At 32.9% G+C, this 18512-nt stretch overlaps 1 protein-coding gene across 1 annotated transcript in view; it reads right to left on the reverse strand.

The window, feature by feature from the left end:
• Window positions 1–18512, reverse strand: part of LOC145254514 (tetratricopeptide repeat protein 39B-like) — a 222230-nt gene that overhangs the window by 54432 nt on the left and 149286 nt on the right. The window contains exons 5-6 of the mRNA XM_080113043.1: window positions 13425–13554; window positions 1862–1994 (exon numbers count right to left, since the gene is read on the reverse strand). Of these exons, the coding sequence (XP_079969169.1) occupies window positions 1862–1994; window positions 13425–13554 (263 nt within the window). The remainder of the gene's footprint in view (window positions 1–1861; window positions 1995–13424; window positions 13555–18512) is intronic.

The following is an 18512-nucleotide window of genomic DNA, read 5'->3' on the forward strand; positions in this document are numbered from 1 at the left end:
CTCTCTTCAAATAAGCGTTTCTTGAGTTGTGACACTCTTCCAATTGATAGCGAAATTCTCGTCTGCTTAATCGGCAACGCTCGGTTATATCCGGCTGTTGACGTCATGCGCCGGACAAAGCCGAGCAAATGCTGAGTTACGTCTGGTTCGTTAAATGCACAAGTACCATATATAAATATATATATATATATATATATATATATACACACACAGGCTGACCCCCAAAAAACAGGCCCCAACTCTAATTAGGCCCTGTTTCTAAGTGTTTTGTCCGAACGAAATGAAACTTTGGTCATAACTAGCTTATTATATTCAAAACATCACATCAAAACACTAGGGTCTTTGGCCTTTTTCTCTGTTCTACAGCATATGTCCTAGATGGCCTTCATTTAGCTTTTGTTTCTTTGGCGTCACTGCATAGGTATGTATATATATATATATATATATATATATATATATATATATGTATATATATAATATAAGGCTGGATGTCTCCTATATGGTTTACTATTTTAAAAAACTGATTACATATAATGATAGCAGATGTATCGAGACACAGGAATAGGTATGTTTGATCTGGCATAATGATGATTCATTAAAATTGTGGGTCTGCGTTCATGCCTGGTTCACAAAGTATGGAAATAAAAAATTAAAAAATTAAAAAAAACGTTTACAAGTGTTTTTGATATAGATGTATATAATAATACTTTGATAAGTATGTTTTAACTTAAATAGGGATGTTATAATAAAATTGTGGGATCTGCGTTCGCGCCTGGCCTCCATAGATTGGAAATAGGCACAAACTTTAATAAAGACTTTTCATATCTATCTGCGTGAGTATACTTTGATAATTATGTTTTGGTTTGAAGAAATATGGTATAATAAAATTATGGGGTGTTCGTTCGCACCTGACCTCCATAGAATAGAAATATGTCACAAAGTTTAACAAGGATTTTTAATATAGATTCACAGTGTTTCAGTGTGAACAGGTATGGTATAATAAATTATGGGGTTTATCTATTTTATTTTTACTTTCATCATATTTTGCTTTGGTTTTGATACCCCAAATTCGAAGCTATCTCATTACAACCTTTCCTTTTCATAGCCTATCATACTTTCATAAATCAGAGTCCATTTTCTGTAGGCTGTTTTTGAACCCAGTCAACAACGGGTACTTTTGCAAGTATATATATAAAATAACAGTAATTTTTTAGCAGTAGTTCTGCCCAGAATCAAATTACATCATATTGTGGTGTAGTAGAATGGACTAAAGCAATGTCACATAAGCAAGCAGATCTAACTGACAGCAGAAGGCAGCCAAGTTAGAAAAGCACTTACTGTGTTGTTAATCTTTCCTTTGTACATTTATTCTGTAGAATAAATACTATCGATTTATATGTAACATCTAACATCATCATCATATTCAATTTAATGTCAGTTTTATATGCTCCCATGTGTTAAATGGTTTTTTAGAAAATGACTTCCAAATGAACCTATCTCTGTTAAGGTCTCTATCCCTCTTTCTGTCAAGTCCATCCTTATCAATCCCTCCCATGTTTTCTTTGACTTTTTCCTGTTAATTGATGCTGCTATCTCGACTGTTCTACATCTACTAACCCAAGAACTCCCATTCATTCTTTGAACATGATCATACCAATGAGGTCTCCTGTTCAGCATACATCACATTACACTAAAAACCATAAATTCTTCTCTAAAATCACCATCCAGCTAATAATATTCTTTTTAATTTAAAAGTTATTCTCCCACTGTGAATCAAATAACTCCTATTTAAGAATAGGTTTTTGAGGGCCAAAACAAGAGAAAACAATCACAAAAGAAAAAGAAAGTTGAAAGTACTTACCTATATATCTTATAACATTCTCGAATCTTCAGACCCCCTTTCACAAAACTGATAAGATTTTCGTCTTGCACAAATGTAAGCATAGCTCTAATAAGTAGACCTTCAGCATAACAGAGTTCGGCATGAAATTCCTCTAAAATATAAAACAAATATATTAAAAATTATATGAAAAAAAAACAAAGGATTTTTTGGAGATACATCATTCAAGTTGTCCATTTATGGCGAAAAAATATTTCAAGCTTAAGCATGACACACAAAACAAAAAATTATTTCAAATTTCAGCGTGACAGACAAAACAGAAAATGCTACTTCAAACTTATGCATGACAGACAAACCAGAAAATGCTACTTCAAACTTAGGTGTGACAAACAAAACAAATATTTCAAACTTAAGCATGACAGACAAAACAAAAACTATTTCAAACTCAAGCATGACAAACAAAACAGAAAATGCTATTTCAAACTTAAGCGTGGCAGACAAAACAGAAAATTCTATTTCAAACTTTAGCGTGGCAGACAAAATAGAAAATTTTATTTCAAACTTAAGCGTGGCAGACAAAACAGAAAATTCTATTTCAAACTTAAGCGTGGCAGACAAAAGAATTAACTCCTAACCAGGAAATTCACTCATCACTGTCATATTTAGTTTAACGTCCATCTTACATGCTAACATGTGTAGGAATTAACTTCTGTTAGTTATACCTTTTTCTCTCAAGTCCATTATTATTACTTTTACCATGTTTTCTTTATCCTTTCACCATGAACTGGACCGACTAGCTCAACTGTTCTACATCCACTAACCCAAGAACTCTCATTCATTCGTTCAATGTAGTCAGATTATTAAAGTCTCCTGTTCTGCATGTTTTCATCCATTTTCATCGTCTTACACTTCTTGTTCCCAAATCGGTTATCCTTTCTCAGCCTACCAGTAATTATACCGTACTTCTTGTGTAACCAATTTCAAACTTAAGCCTGACAGACTGACTTATGAACAGACAGACTTATCAAGATGTGACTAAAATAAGACCTGTTGATTCAGTTTGTGCATTCAACTATATAAATGCTATTGTTGATCGACTTGTGGACACACAAAGCTTATTGGAGATGTGAAAAAATATGAAATCTTATAATAATGGAAGATTTGGTGTCCTTTACGAAAAACTGTGTCACTTCTCAAAGATAATTTTCTATTTTGACATGCTGAAAAATATTGTTGTATCTTACCATCTACATAATAATATACTATGGTAATTTCACGTTTGAACATACGTTATGATCCTCAACTCCTTTTTAAAAGATGAGATCGTCTGATCGCTCAAGATGCAATGCAAAGTCATTTTTTAAATTTCATTGAATGTCACTCTTAACTGCACTTAAGGGAACAATGAGGATACTAAAAAGAGCTCTCGGTTGGTTTCAATAAAAAGCAGGGCAATTTTGGCAGCTAGTTTGGATGCCCCATACCCAGCATTACAATCTTCAAAGAAAGAAAATGAAAAAAAAAAAAACCTAACTAAAATACATTTTGCTAGTTAGTATCAAAGTAATGTTTTTTTTTTTGTTTTGTTTTCTCACTCTTATTTACCAATGAATTTGTACATAGATACGTTTATGAAAAATTAAAATTTCAAACAAATTTTTGGATATTTTATGTTGGATTGGCCTTAGAGTAAATGTGGTATTGTGGTAACTGAGATGATTCTAATTAACAGTAGTATAGATATTTATATCACCTTAGACCAAGAATGACCAATCGCTGCTCTAATTTCTACTCTAATAGCTTCTTTCCAAAAACAGTTACCTTTGGAAATCCCTCCTCTGTATAAACAGAAAGAAATTCAATGTAATGTGAGCAAGTATCTTACCGTACAACTCCCCATTTAGAATGCCCATATAAATCTGTCCCCTAATTCACTGCAACCTCTTACGTTTTAATGACACTGTGCCTTGTTCGATATACAACCACTCTAATTTGTATTAATATTTTCCGTGAGAATTTAGAGAATGAGTGACTATTTTCACCGGTGCCATCAAATTTAATGTGCGTGTCTGCACCCACCATAAATACGTACGTAAATTAAAGTCTCTTTACTTTTATATAAGATTAAATAATAAAACGGTAAATGTATGTATGTATAACTGATAGACTTTTAAACTACTAATCGCATAAGCACTTAACAGGTAATAGTAATCATACACCAAGGATGGTTTATATGAAATAAAATCTTTATTTGGATTGATGAATAATGCTACAAACATATATTGGCAAGTTGAAATGCAAAATGTTCATTTCAATTTGACGATATATTTTTATTAGTTTTTTATGCATGTGCAAATTCAATCATTAGCTAGAAGTGGTTTAATTGTAAATCTTTTTATCTATTTGTAGGTTAGCTAAAGCAGTAGAGAATGCGGATGAAATGCTAACTGAGAGAATGCGGCTGGAGAGCTAAATATTTTGGTTTCAATTCTAGCTGATGGTACCCAAGTCATTTTTCTTTTAAACTTTTGAAATCAGTATTGTATATAAAATATTCAATAGAGAATTGGATCTGTAATAATAAATACAAAATCTGCATGAATTAAAATATATTAAGTGTATTTTTAATAATAATAATAATAATAATAATATAGAAGTAAGGAAATACTATTTTAAGTTATGCAAGAAGAAATATTAATGGACGCTGCAGCTTATAAATTTTCGTATGGAATGAAAATAGAATAAGTAATGGTAATAATTGTGTCATAGAAACACTTACAGATGTTATTAAAACAGGCCATCATTAATATGTATAGCATGTAAGATTTATTTCATATGTAAAGTGAGATTTTTTTTTCACTGATTGGTATAGCTTTCATTTCAAAAGCTGCATATACAACTCTGCTTCAGCATCGATTTAAGCCAATTAGTCGTGCACTTTTTCAGAAATTATAAGTTTGCTTCATTCACTTTCTTTAATTTTTTTTTATTTATCCTTGCTTGTTATTTTCTCTTAAAATAGCCATCCATATAGAAAGTTGGAGGAATTTTCCCTCTCACACTCAGATCTACTACCACATCCTTACTCTCCTTCATACATTGTGAAGACATTTTTATAGGACATGTATATTGGTAGCATCGTTATTATTTTATATTTCAATTTTGTTATTTTACATTAGATATTCTATATTTTTCAAACTAAACAAAGGACATACCGTCTACCTATACACATACACTTTTTTTTTAAATCTCTTTTTGATTGGATACTCTATTCTCACTTACTGGAGTAAAAGATTAATAGTATTATATTTGCCAAACATTTTTGGCTGCTGATCATTCTAACCAAATTTGATCTTTCTAAAATGCAATTATCGTGGTCGTTAATTTATGCTTATTTACATTGTCGTTTTCCATTGCAATTATATATGATACATATGCCAAGACAGGCCAACGTCATGAAATCATATGTGCTAACATGACTTCAATTCTGATATTTATGTTAAATGTAATTAGTCTTCTAACAAAGTTTAACATTCTTACAAAAAGAATTACTTATTTCTTTGTAGTGAGCTGATTTATGTGCAAATTTGGGTAAAAATCGAACTAATAGAATTTTTAGGCTTCTTTTCTATCTTGTTGACAGATTTATGTAATAAGGATATGAATTTGTACGTCTGTTGCATGTGGATAAGATATAATGTTGGTTTTCTTAGTGAGAGTTCATATTGAACAAATCGGCCTATAACTTGTCAGTTGAACTTACTGGATTGTCTTCAACAGAAAATCAATTTTTAAAGAGAATTTTATGCAATATGCAATGTCTGTCTCAATGTCATTTTTACTGCTCATTTAATAAACTCATGTAGTGAATAACCTAGACGTGGATTCCATTAACAAAACGTCTTTCTTAGAACTGCATGCCTGTGAAACTCTTCTGTTTCCCTGCTTTCCAGCTGACTATAATATGATCATCTTCATGTCCAACGTAAACAAGTTTTTGATGAGCCATCCCCTTAAGTAATCCAATTTACCAATTTTCCACTACTAATGATTCCTAAAATATTGTCCCATTGACTACTGTACACTCATTAATCCTTATCCTTGAGTGGCCTCAGAGCCTTGATAAATGGTGACTGCTTTGTAAAAAAAAAATACACAGCATAACAGAGTTCAATGTTTTGAATGAGACAAAAGATTTCTTATTCAGTATTGAATTCATAGATATATTTTGCATTGAGCCTAATACGTCTGCAAGTTATTCAGACTTGTATTCCAATAATTTACATATATATGTATAAAGTAATCTCCTAAACTAATGAATGGATCATTATGAATTTTGGAAATTATATTCTAAGAAACATGGTAAGATGGGCACATTCTTTTTGTAAATGTTAACATTCATGGCGTGCATTATATATATATATATATATATATATATACATACATATATATATATATATATATAAAATGGTAATATTTTTGTAAATAATATCAATTATTTTTATACCTACAGACACTGCTGTTTCATGCTTATGCAATCATCAGCAGGAAATTACAATTACTGCCAGTAGAGAGATTCGAACCCAGTTACAAAGTCAACCTTGACTCCGTAGGCTAGCATTCTACCTCTGAACTACCAGCAATTAACACAGGAGAAATGGTCAGCTGAACTAGCACCCGTACTTTCCAAACTCTACAACAAATGCCTTGCTGAATCCTGCTTCCCAAATAGCTGGAAGATGACCTCTGTAGTACCAGTGTACAAGAAATCTGACGAAAGGACCGACCCTCTCAATTATTGCCCTATAAGTCTCCTCCCCCTTTTTGCTAAAATCTTCAAGACGCTAATCAATGACGCACTAGTCCACCACCTTGTAAAAGCTAATCTTCTTTCTGACAAACAGTATGGATTTAGGAAATGTCGTTCTACTGCAGATATTTTAACAGTTATCTCTGAACGCATATACCATGCCCTGGATAAGGCGGGTGAAGCCATGGCTGTAGCCCTCGATATATCCAAGGCCTTTGACAAAGTCTGGCATGAAGGGCTGCTAATGAAAATCAAATCATATGGTATAACTGGATGAATCCTAAATATAATTAGATCCTTCTTAGACAATAGAACCATCCAGGTTGTCATTTATGGACGTTCATCTAAGCAGCATAACATTAATGCGGGAGTGCCTTAGGGGTCGATCCTTGGACCACTATTATTTCTAATATTCATCAATGACCTCCCCAATAATATCGAATCTGATATTTGCTGATGATACAACATTCATGAGAGAAGAATGGATGAACATAAATCTAAGACAATGGCCGAATCATTAGAAAATGACCTCTACACCGTAGTTGAATGAGGTTGTAAATGGATGGTGATATTTAATGCTAGTAAAACTAAGCTGTTCTTTTCAATAATTACAAGAAATCTCTCCAACCACCGATATCCATGGCAACTAACTCCCTACCTGAGAATTCTTCCTTCAAATTCCTCAGATTAACATTCACAGGAAATATGAACTGGAATAAATACATTGAGGACATTGCAAGGGCTGCTGCAAGGAAGGTGGGCTTCCTCTATCATGCTAGAAAACTGCTCACACCTGAGAGTATCCTGTACCTCTAAAGGGCCACTATTTGCCCATGTATGGAGTATTGTTGCCACATCTGGGCTGGTGCATCTACCACTAGTCGCTCCCTCTTGAATAGGGTCCATAAAGGGTCTGCAATCTAATAGGTCCCACTTTGTCAACTAGGCTCCCAAACCCCTTGTCTCATCGCCGCAATGTTGCATCCCTGTGCTTACTTTATTGGAATGTGCTCTGATGAACTAATTGCACTTGTGCCCCCTCAACACATATCCCTGACAAACCCGCTCAGCAACAAAATCACACCCCTTCACTGTTGAGGTCCCTAAATGTAAGAAAGTTCTCTACTCAAATAGCTTCTTCCCTAGAACAGCTATAGACTTTGGAATTCTCTTCCTGCTAACTGCTTTCCAAACTGTACTGATATGCAGAAGTTTAAATGTAATGTAAACTAACATCTTAATCTTTCTTATGCATGGTCACAATTAGTAGCCCCTTATGTCCAAGTGGCAATATGCTTTGTTTGGGGTGAAGGTGAGTAAAAATAAAAAAACAGAGCTGAGGGAAATTAAGTACCTCTAAATGCCAAGTCAGCAGGCACATACAGTAAAAGAGGATTCAGTGATAGGAAGTCAGAATATCGCACATTATATATATTTCTTAATGAACCGATCATTATGAATTTTTTAATGTATGTTCTTGATAACCCAGTGAGTAACATGCGCACAATTTTTTTTGTAACTATATAATTTAAAGAATATGCCCACCTGAACTTGCATACACATATGTGCTTGTTAAAATCTTTAACTATTGAACTTATTATGGAATATGTATTTTAGGTATCAGGACATGTAGTATTGGCACATTATTATTTTTTAAAACTATACCATTTAAGGGAATGCCACTGAAACTGTACCAAAATTCCAAACTAATGCTATATTTATTGTTTATACCCATTCTGAGACCAATATTCTATTAGTCTATTGATAAAATCTGGCCACTTATCACACTGACAGTGAGATTAAAACACCAATTTTATATTCAAAATAGAACTTTAGCTTTCTAATAGACTGAACTTGTCTATGCAATCAGCATATTAAGCTTAACTAATTTGCATATTGTTTTGCAAAATGTTATTTCATTAATTTACTATTTATTTTTTATCTTCTTTAATTCAATGATTGCTTTCATTTTATTATTATGCACAATTCTATTGACAAAGTTTTGTATATTGTTAATATATTCACCTATTTTGAGGGGGTAACTTTTTGGAAGGGCATCTAGCCATAAAATTTTTGTTTCAAGCAAATTGTGGCTGTTCTATGTAACATCTGAGTAAGAGACAAAAGACAGACCCATACAAGTCATGTAAACTTGTCTACAACACCGGATAAGAAGACAGAATAAAGTTTCAAGCCTTTTATTGTTCTTCTAGTATACATCATCCTCCATCTCATAGGGAAATAGAAGCGCTCTCACAGAACCGATTGCTTTTTATTGAAATCCAGAAAGAAAAAGATCAGCTTATTCACCATGTTTCACTAGCAACTTTCTGTCTGTGATGTAACTTCTTGTATAAGCAGTCTTAAATCAATTCCAAGTGAAAAATTCCACTGTATATCTTTAACATTTCATAGAAATTTCTGATTCTAACCTCAAGTTTACCTAAAATATTATTACATAACAACCGAAAAAATTATAATTTTGTTAAGTTTAACAAGTTTAAGCAGAAATACTATTTAAAAACAAACTTACTCATATAATCAAGAAATATTAATCAGAATGAAAATTCCAAAACAAAGAAACACCTTAAATGTAACTATAAGTTACTATTTACAATGCCTTCCCATGGGACACAGTTAGACACCAGGGTTGTTTTTTAATGTGGAGAAAAGGAACAAAAATAAAAATTGTCTCAGTCGTGAAGGATTTCTCCTCCACTGACAGAGAACAAGAAATTTAAGTGGGGAACAGATGGTATTTATTTGCTCCCCCACTGAGCAAATTAGGCACAAGGCCGATTTTTAAAGTGAGGAATGAAGGGGAAATAGGGACCAACTCCCCGGGGAGTAGGGGAGCTGGATAGTGACAATTGGTATGAAGAGTTGCCCCTACATTGACTAAGGTCTTATATGTGGGGTTTCCCCCACATATGGTCTTTGCTTGCAGTATCTGCCGGAGCAGATACTACACTTTGATCCCAGCACGAAGGCCAAGAACCATTGTTGGAAGAAGTTGGTTTATTTTTATTTTGTAATTTAGTAACATAAAATGTATCTATATAAACAATAACAAGAAGTTGGACTTGTTTAAATTAGATGGTATCACAATTGCAAATAAAATACATCCTCGAACAATATTTCTTCTACTTTGCTTTAATTTTTTTTTTGAATGAAGGAATAATTAATACTATTCTTAAAACAAATCAGGTCACATTAGAACATGTTCAAGGGAGATATTTTCAAATGTATTAAGTACTAATGACATATTTATTTAGATTTATCTTGATCTATCTCAACTAGTAATAATTCTATAAAAAGTATACCAAGCTCCAACCTTTTTTTCATCGCTATTATATTGCATCCATGTGCTTGTTTTAGAAATATTTTAATAGAATGTGCTGTGATGAACTTGCTGCACTTGTGCCCCACCCCTGGAGGTAAATACCCCCAACCAACCTGCCAGACAGTAAGATCGCATCTCTTTATGGCAATGGTTCTAAGATGCTGGAGGGTTTTTCCACTCTAATAGATTCTTTACTCAAACTGATAGCCTTTGGAATTCTTTCCCTGCTCCCCTGACTATACTACCATGCAGAAATTTAAATGTAACGTAAACAAACATCTCACTGTAAATCCTTCACTAAGGATACCGCTATAAATATGGCCTCTAATTCACATTATGTCTCGGTGGCAATATGCCTGTCGATTGGGGTGAGCAAAAGTAAAAAAAGATCAACTAGACTGGCAAAGATTACATTTAAGTGAGTAATTATTGAAGAAAGAATCTAAAAAAAAAAATAATAATTCAATCAATCATTGTAAGATTATTTTGTCAGAATAACAAGACAACTTTGTGTAGCAACAGCACATAAGTTGAAAATAAGAAAAAAAAAATGACATGTAATGTGACTTATCTATCAGACAAGTATTAGAGAGAGAAAAAAAAGGAAGAAAATTGTTTAAGTAGAAGTTTTCATATTTATTTTCCAACACTACAACATATAAAAAAAATTATTTCTTTCTATATCTATTTTTAGTACAAAATTTCTAAGTTACTTAATATTAATTGATCATTTGTCTTCACTGACAATTGTTTTATAATCATCTATTCTTCGTTTCCATATACTAGCAGGGATACCCGAAGTGGGATTCAATAAGGATCAACGAATGTTTCACTCTCCCATATTTTATTGTCATCGAAATCTATGAAATTGTCTATTTTTCAATGAAATTGATTGATTGCTGTCTCCATTTGAGGACCCATCACAGTGCACCGAGAGGAAACTTCACATTCTTCCCGCACTGACTTAGTCCATCATACCTTGCACTGTAGAGAACCTACTGTTGATTTTAGAAAATTATTTTATATATAATGGCTAGAATCAAAGTTTCAAATTCGAAAGTCAAGTATCATGCATCTAAACAGAAACATTCATTTCGTAGGTGCCCCTGTTATATTACAGAATCTACTGTATATTTTATATGCCTTGCCTTTCTACTTGTGTGGTGATAATGGCTTGAATTAAAGTTTAAAATGAAAAAATCAGATATAATGGTTTAATTGTGCTCTAAACGGAAACATTTATTTTAAATGTGTCCCTGTCATATAAAAGAACTTACTGTTGATTTTATATGCCGGACACATTTGCTTGTGCAGTGATAAAACTTCTCAAATGCATGTGTGATGTTACACTGTGAAAGTGCTAACTTTGGTCAAAATCAGACTGTTCCATCTTTAATGTTTTTTTAATGTTTTTTTAATTATTGACAATTATCAAAAGAATTCCAGTACAAAACCTATCTAAGAACACTCCCAAACACATAAGGTACATTTGTGTGAAAAAAAAAAAAAAAAAAAAATCAGCCCAGCGATTTTAGAGTCCTATTTACATATTTACATAACTTAATATTTTCTTCCATTCTTTCCAGCTTTCATAAGATTCTATGCATCTCTTAGCCCGTTAAACATCTTTTTATATACTTTCATTTGTTAATGTAGGTTTAAAATGTACCTTGTTACATATTATATAAAATAATAAAATAAAAAATAAACTATATATATTTTGTCAGGTTTGAAACTGACAATGTACTAATGGCAAAAACAAATACTAAAGTGAACTTTCAAAGAACAGTTTAATTTAATAATAGAAATAAAAATTAAAAAAGTGAGAAATTGTGTGCAAAGAGAGTCCCCAATCTGATAGGCCCTGAACTGTCATCTAAGCTTCAGCCTCTGTCCCATCGACGAAACGTTGCATCCCTCTGCCTGTTCTACAAGTATTTTAATGGTGAATACGCTGACGAACTGCAGACACTTGTGCCCACATGATGTAGACACCCTCGAAAAACCCGACAGGCAGTTAAATCCCACCCCCACACAATAGAGATCCCTAGATGTAAAAGATCTTTCTACTCCAGTAGTTTCTTCCCCAGAACCGCTAGACTCTGGAATTCCATTCCAGGTCCCTGCTTCCCTAACTGTACTGACATGCAGAAGTTCAAGTGTAACGTGAACCAACATCTTGCTGCCCAAATCCCAACATAGTGCCCCAGTAGTTGCTGCCCCTGATAGTAGCCCCCCTACACCAAAGTGGCAATGTGCCTTGTTTGGGGTGAAAATGTAATAAAAAAAAAAAAAAAATTGTGCCTTTTCTATGTATAATCATCATCATCACGCAGTCCTTCATAGCTGAAGATGACTAATCAGGGTCTTCATGCTTTATTCTGCAGTGTTGTAGCATTCCATGCTCAGTGTGTAGTTTCCCTACAAGTAGTGCATGGATAGTTACCAGGGTTATGCCTTTGCTAATATTTTTTGTCTTTTATTTTTGCCTCTATTTCTGCCTTTCCTTTATGAAGGCTACAGCGCCAGCAACTTTGGTCTGCTCCTAGCTCTTCCCAATTCTTCTTGTTCATATTACTTGCCTTTAGGTGGCGCTTTATCACATCCTGGTAGTTTCTGCCCACCAATCTTTCTGCACCCATTTTCCAATTCTCCATATAATAGGATTTTGGGGCTGTGATTGTTTTCCATTCCGGCCACACGTCCAGTCCATTAAAGTTGTGTGGTGGTGAGGATGGCTTCTACGCTGTCCATGTTGGCTCTGTTGAGTACTTCAACATTTGGTATAAGATCGTTCCATTTAATATGTCACTGGTCATGGATCCGAGTTATAATGAAAGTACTTAGTTTTTATTCAAAACGAAAACAAAATAAAAATCAGCTGATATTTCTTTTTTTATTATCTTTCATTTTAATATGCTACTAAATAACCGTAATCTGTTGGTTCAATATTTGTCTTATATATTATTTTTTAAACAAAGTTTATTTTCATACATCATCTATGTTAACAAAAACATTTGGGAATTTCCAAATATCTTTCTTTACCATAATTTTCTGTACATATTCAATCATAAATCAATATTGTATTGAAGATTCACTTTGTTGTAAATACACACAACATTTCTGGAAATAAAGTCTTCCGTGCAACTGGTAAAATAAATTCTTAAAACCGTTCGGATCGCATGGATGAATAATAACAAAAATTATAATGCACATGTATGCAATGCTGATCTCTCAATCTCATAGTATTTTGTATGTGTAATACGTTTTGAAGAGACAAAAGATGCTGCATTAATTCGAATCAGAGTATGCAAATAATCTGACTTAAAACTTTTGATCTGTTACATTCTATGATTTTTAGGTTGTTGTTTTTGTCAATAATAATTACAACATCCAAAACACTATCAGAAATAAAATGAAGTGCACAATACCTTCAGTATAATCATCATAGTTGTCTTTTGCAGAACGTCCCAGACTACCTATAAGGTAAGCTTTCCGTCTGTATTTATTGGAAACAACAATCGCTTTCTTGATAGCAGAAATTGCATTCTCGATGTCAGCCTGGGGAAGAAAAAAAAAGATTTCAGAATAACAATGTAAAATATGTAAAAAAAAATACATATGCATTAGTGGTGATGTACACAGAAAACTAAACTGATATATTATTAATTATGTTGATGTCTATATCAGAATTCCCCCTTACATTTTGTTTTACTAATATAGCATCAAGGCCAACAGTCATTTGGGCATTTGACCAACAACTTGCCTTCGGGTCAAGATCAAAGTGTGGTATCTGTTCTTCAGATGCTACACTTCAATTTCTTGTTCTCTGTCAGTGGAAGAGAAATTCTTCACGACTGAGACAATTTTTATTTTTGTTCCTTTTCTCCACATTAAAAAACGACCTTGGTGCCCAACTGTGTCCCATGGGGAGGCATTGTAAATAGGAACAGTAACTTGAGCATAAGAATAATTGCGATGGAATGATCGTTAGTTGAAAGATAATAAAAAAAAAAACTTATGAGAAGACTGAAAAAGATTACTGGAATGAATTAAGTTATTATTAAGTTACTTATGGGTTTATAACAAGAATCTGTTGAGATTGGATTTAAAGACAACCATGTTGTAATCCACAGATGGAAAACCCATGCAAAGAAGTATGTTTACAGAAATTCGGTTTAATGCTAAACACATAAGGCAAGAAAGGAAAGTTCTTTCAGTTTTGGTAGAAAAAAAGTTCCTTCTGTGAATGTCTTACATGGATGAAGCAGAGATTGGAGCTCAGTCAAAGACCTTCCATGAAAATAACAATAGAGTAGAAAGAGACGAGCACCATCTGTAATAAACAAATGAGATTACCACCTCACTAGATTTTGAAGTCAATTTTAAACTCTGTCTAAGCAACTAAGAGTGCACCGATCAACACCAACAGATCCGGCAGTTGTACTTCATCTTAGGAGTATCTGACTATATATAAGTAGAAGCTTATATCAGGAATCAGATACTTTCTGGAGCAGTAGAATAACGTAACCATTTTTTTCTAGTGACCTTAGCAATAGATTGAATTTAAATCTTCCATTTTAGATCTGGAGTGAAAGCCAGTCCTAAGAACTTATCAAGGCAAATGAGGAGGAGGCTTACTCATTGGAAGAGCCATTCATTACAATTGGCGAAAAATTTTTGATAGTTTTTTTTTATATCCTTTTCATGAACCATCCTGAAACTCTTTACACCTGTATCATATCTCTTTCTATAATAATAATTATTAATGTCTGCAGCCATTTAATTTTTCCATATAAAGCATTTGGTCCTCTTTAAGAAAGGGCTTCCGGAGTACCCTCAGCCTCACTCATGGAGATCCAGGGCTCCATGGAGTCCATTTTGGGAAACCCTGCTATAGAGAGTAAATGTTTGAGAGTGAATGCAACAACGATTAAAGTGATTCTCAGTGATTGTAGTGTTGCAAATCCCCTAAAAAAGAGAAAAGTTCCCCTGCTTAGTCAGTGAGGGTTGAGGATATGCGTTGCATGTAGAGAAATGATATGAGAATAACAATGGATATGTAATGCAAGTCAAAGACAGGCTCATATCTAATGACCTCAGAGGAAGATTAAATCTGGTCACATTGAAAGAATGAATGAAAGCTCCATGGTTAGTAAATGTATAACAGTTGAGGTATCAGGGTCAGTTAGCAGAGGAAAGCCAAGGAAAACATGGGAGGAGGTAATGTGGATGGATTTGAGTGAAAAACAAATAAAGACTTAGTAAGGGATAGGTTAGTTTGGAAGTCAATTTCTAAAAACTATTCAAGACATGTCAACATATAAAATAGACATTATGATGATGATGATAATGATGATGACGATCATGGCATTTATATAACCATTTCCTTTGAATGCCATCTACTTGTAAATTTCTAAAAGTTATCAACCATATCTAATTAAAATTCCTTGAAAGTTATTTGAGATACACAGAAAACACATGTAGCTTGTTGAAGTTACAATGCGTGTCTCTTACTTTATGGAACATTAAACTTACGAAAATGTATGCATACTAATTGAAGTTATATGTATTATTAAAGTTGACTTTTCTTTGCAACCAAATTAAACTGTAACATTAATTGACAAATATTAATATGAAAAATCAGGTATTCATTAAACAAACAAACAAAAAATATTCTTGTACATAGTTTAAAAGGAAAACTGTCATGATTAATCTTAAAGTCAAGTTCTAGTGTTTAGAAATATTTTGTTGTTACTATGAACCATTCTCAGGATACAGTGATTTATAATTGGCATGGAATGCGGCAAGCATGCAAAGTGGACAGGCATTTTGGGGCTAGAAGCATAAGTGTAGTATCTGTTTTGATACTACACTGCATCCTTTCAGTCCTTGATCAGTGAACGAGAAATCCCCCTAGACGGATGTATTTTTTATTTCTGTTCAAATCCAAAGTGCTTCTTTTTAGGGAGCTGGATCTCCCTTAAATTCAAAAACCAAAAAAAAAACAGCTTTTGACCAAGTGCTCTTGTCGGGTAGTAAGTAAATAAGGACAGTTTTTTTTCATATATATATATATATATATATATATATATATAAATTCGTATTCCTGTCTGTTTGTTTGTTCACAATTTGAATCATACATACAAAAGGTTTCTTACTTTACTCTTTCATTTATTTCTATATATAGTATGATTCTAACAAACTATACAATTAAGAGATCATCTCATTTGCATATTGCATTAAGAAAAATCGATTTTATTAAATAGCGATATCTTAGTTAATGTTTCTAGCGAGAGAATTGTTTTAAGTGTTCTATTTAAAATTGTTATTTAATAAATTTTAAACAATAATTATATTGATAACATATTTAATTAAATTTATTTGGAATTATTATTCCAACATCGATTTTTAAAAAAAAGTTTTTTTTAGGGTTATTTGCCCCTAGAAACTTCGGAACATGAATAGTTTGTTTGTTTAAACAAACTATTCACCAAATAAAATAATTTGGTAATCTTAATAAGTTTCTAGCTTGAAAAAAATAATTCTGTGTAGATAGAAAAATGTTTGGCTTTTATTGTTTTTTAAATATTCAAACAAAAAAATAAAACACTTACGAAAAAACTGAAAAGATTTCATTTGTTTGTTTTTATTATTCTTTACACGGCTATACAGAAATTGGTAAATTTTTACAATGTGATCCAGCGTCGTTTAACACCTAAAAAAAAAAAAAAAAAAAAAAAAAAAAAAAGATCTACTGCCCCCACTCTAAATTCCACAATTCACACTTTTTTTCTTTTTTCACATTTAATCTCATCGATTACAAACTTAACTTCCTAATTAAAACAAATGTAAATTTTTACGCCATGACCCAGCGTTGTTTAACCCCTAAAAAAATTATCTACTTTTTCAGGGCCTAATACATTTAAACAGCCTTTATAAATAATATGAAAGAAGAAGTTTAAAAAAAAAAATTAACATTTTAGAGTGGAGGATAGCTTTTCTATATAAATTTAATGTAAAATGAGCACCTACTTTTTGCCCACCAAGCGTTCAACGAGACATGTCACCTCTAGCATTTTTTCAAGTTTGGCGATCAAGGGCTGGGGTAACAAATACAATTTGTTGGGGGGGGATTACATTTGAAACATAAAATAACGTTAAATTTAATTAATTTTATGAGACCATTCTGTATTTTCACCTAACAATTTCATAAACAAAATGTACCCCAAAATATGACAAATTTAATTTTGGGGAGGTCGGGGGAGGATTACATTAAAAACATAAAATGACGAAAAAATTTCATTTAATTGTTTTTGGGTTTAATTTTTGGTAGATCTTTTTTTATCCGTTCTTTTATTTTTGGAATTATTGTGGGGGGTATCCACGTTGCCCATGATGAAAATGATTAGTATAGCAGGTGTGATTCAAATGGAACTTCATGTCAACCCAGGCAACGCCAGGTACCCATACTAGTTTATATATAATTTTTATTAAATGAAATTTTTGAAATAACATTATTAAAAAGGTATGAAAGGGAAAAGGAGTGGGTGTGATGAATTTGACCTGAATTTCAAGTTAACTAACAGTGGTGATATTGTGGATTCACGGGCTGGTTTTTTGTTAATAATCTGTGTGAGATAAGAAAAATAAATTAAATTTTGAATATTATTCCCAGCACGTAGCTACAAGCTGGTATAACATTTTGAGAGAAGTAGCAAGGTACTAAACAAAAGATAAGAACGATTTTAGCAAAGATATCCGAATGTTTGTGGTGGGGTATGTTTGATGAAAAGTTAATAATGAATAACTGATGTGATTGGTTGATATGACTGGAAATAAATTTGCAAACCTTATTTAAATCAATTAAAAAAAAAAAATGCAGATATAGTTCTTTTATGACAATGTTTGGGATATTTTGCTCTTTATCAAAAGTCCTACTTATCTGCCTCCAACTATAAAGATATGGTTTTAGCAGTGATTGAGGACCGTTTAGTTTTCATTTTTGTTCCCTCACTTAAAATGTTGCCAGTAAAAATTGTATGGAGATACGTTTAACAGTAAAAAAATTAAAAAATCACTACTGCTGTGGCATGACCACCTCCGGGAGTGGTAGAGCTCCCCATTGGGGGGGGGGGGGGATTAAGAACGCCAAAACGCTGAGTAAGGCCGGGCAACTATGCTGGTATTAACTGTTAAGCATTATTGGGTGCCCGGGCAGTGGTGGGTAACCTGGCTGAAAGGAAGAGTGAGTTATGAATTTATTGTTTTGTAAAATAGACTTTTATTGTTGGGGAAAAGTGACAAATTCGATGGCGTTTTGAAATCATCACGAATATGATTTTGGTTCTGGGGCAAGATGAGAGGTCAAGGGGTTGTCCTCTGTTCGTGGGAATTGAAACCTGTGAGTATTCGCAGATTCACCAGCACACATGCATTGATCGGGAGTTCCCCAAATTCATGTGCTGATTGGTGATTGGGTCTACAGAATAACCTACCCTACCTATCACCTGGCTATA

The sequence above is a fragment of the Euprymna scolopes genome, chromosome 3 (genome assembly GCF_053919585.1).
Source record: "Euprymna scolopes isolate OS-2025 chromosome 3, ASM5391958v1, whole genome shotgun sequence".
Classification (NCBI taxonomy): domain Eukaryota; kingdom Metazoa; phylum Mollusca; class Cephalopoda; order Sepiida; family Sepiolidae; genus Euprymna; species Euprymna scolopes.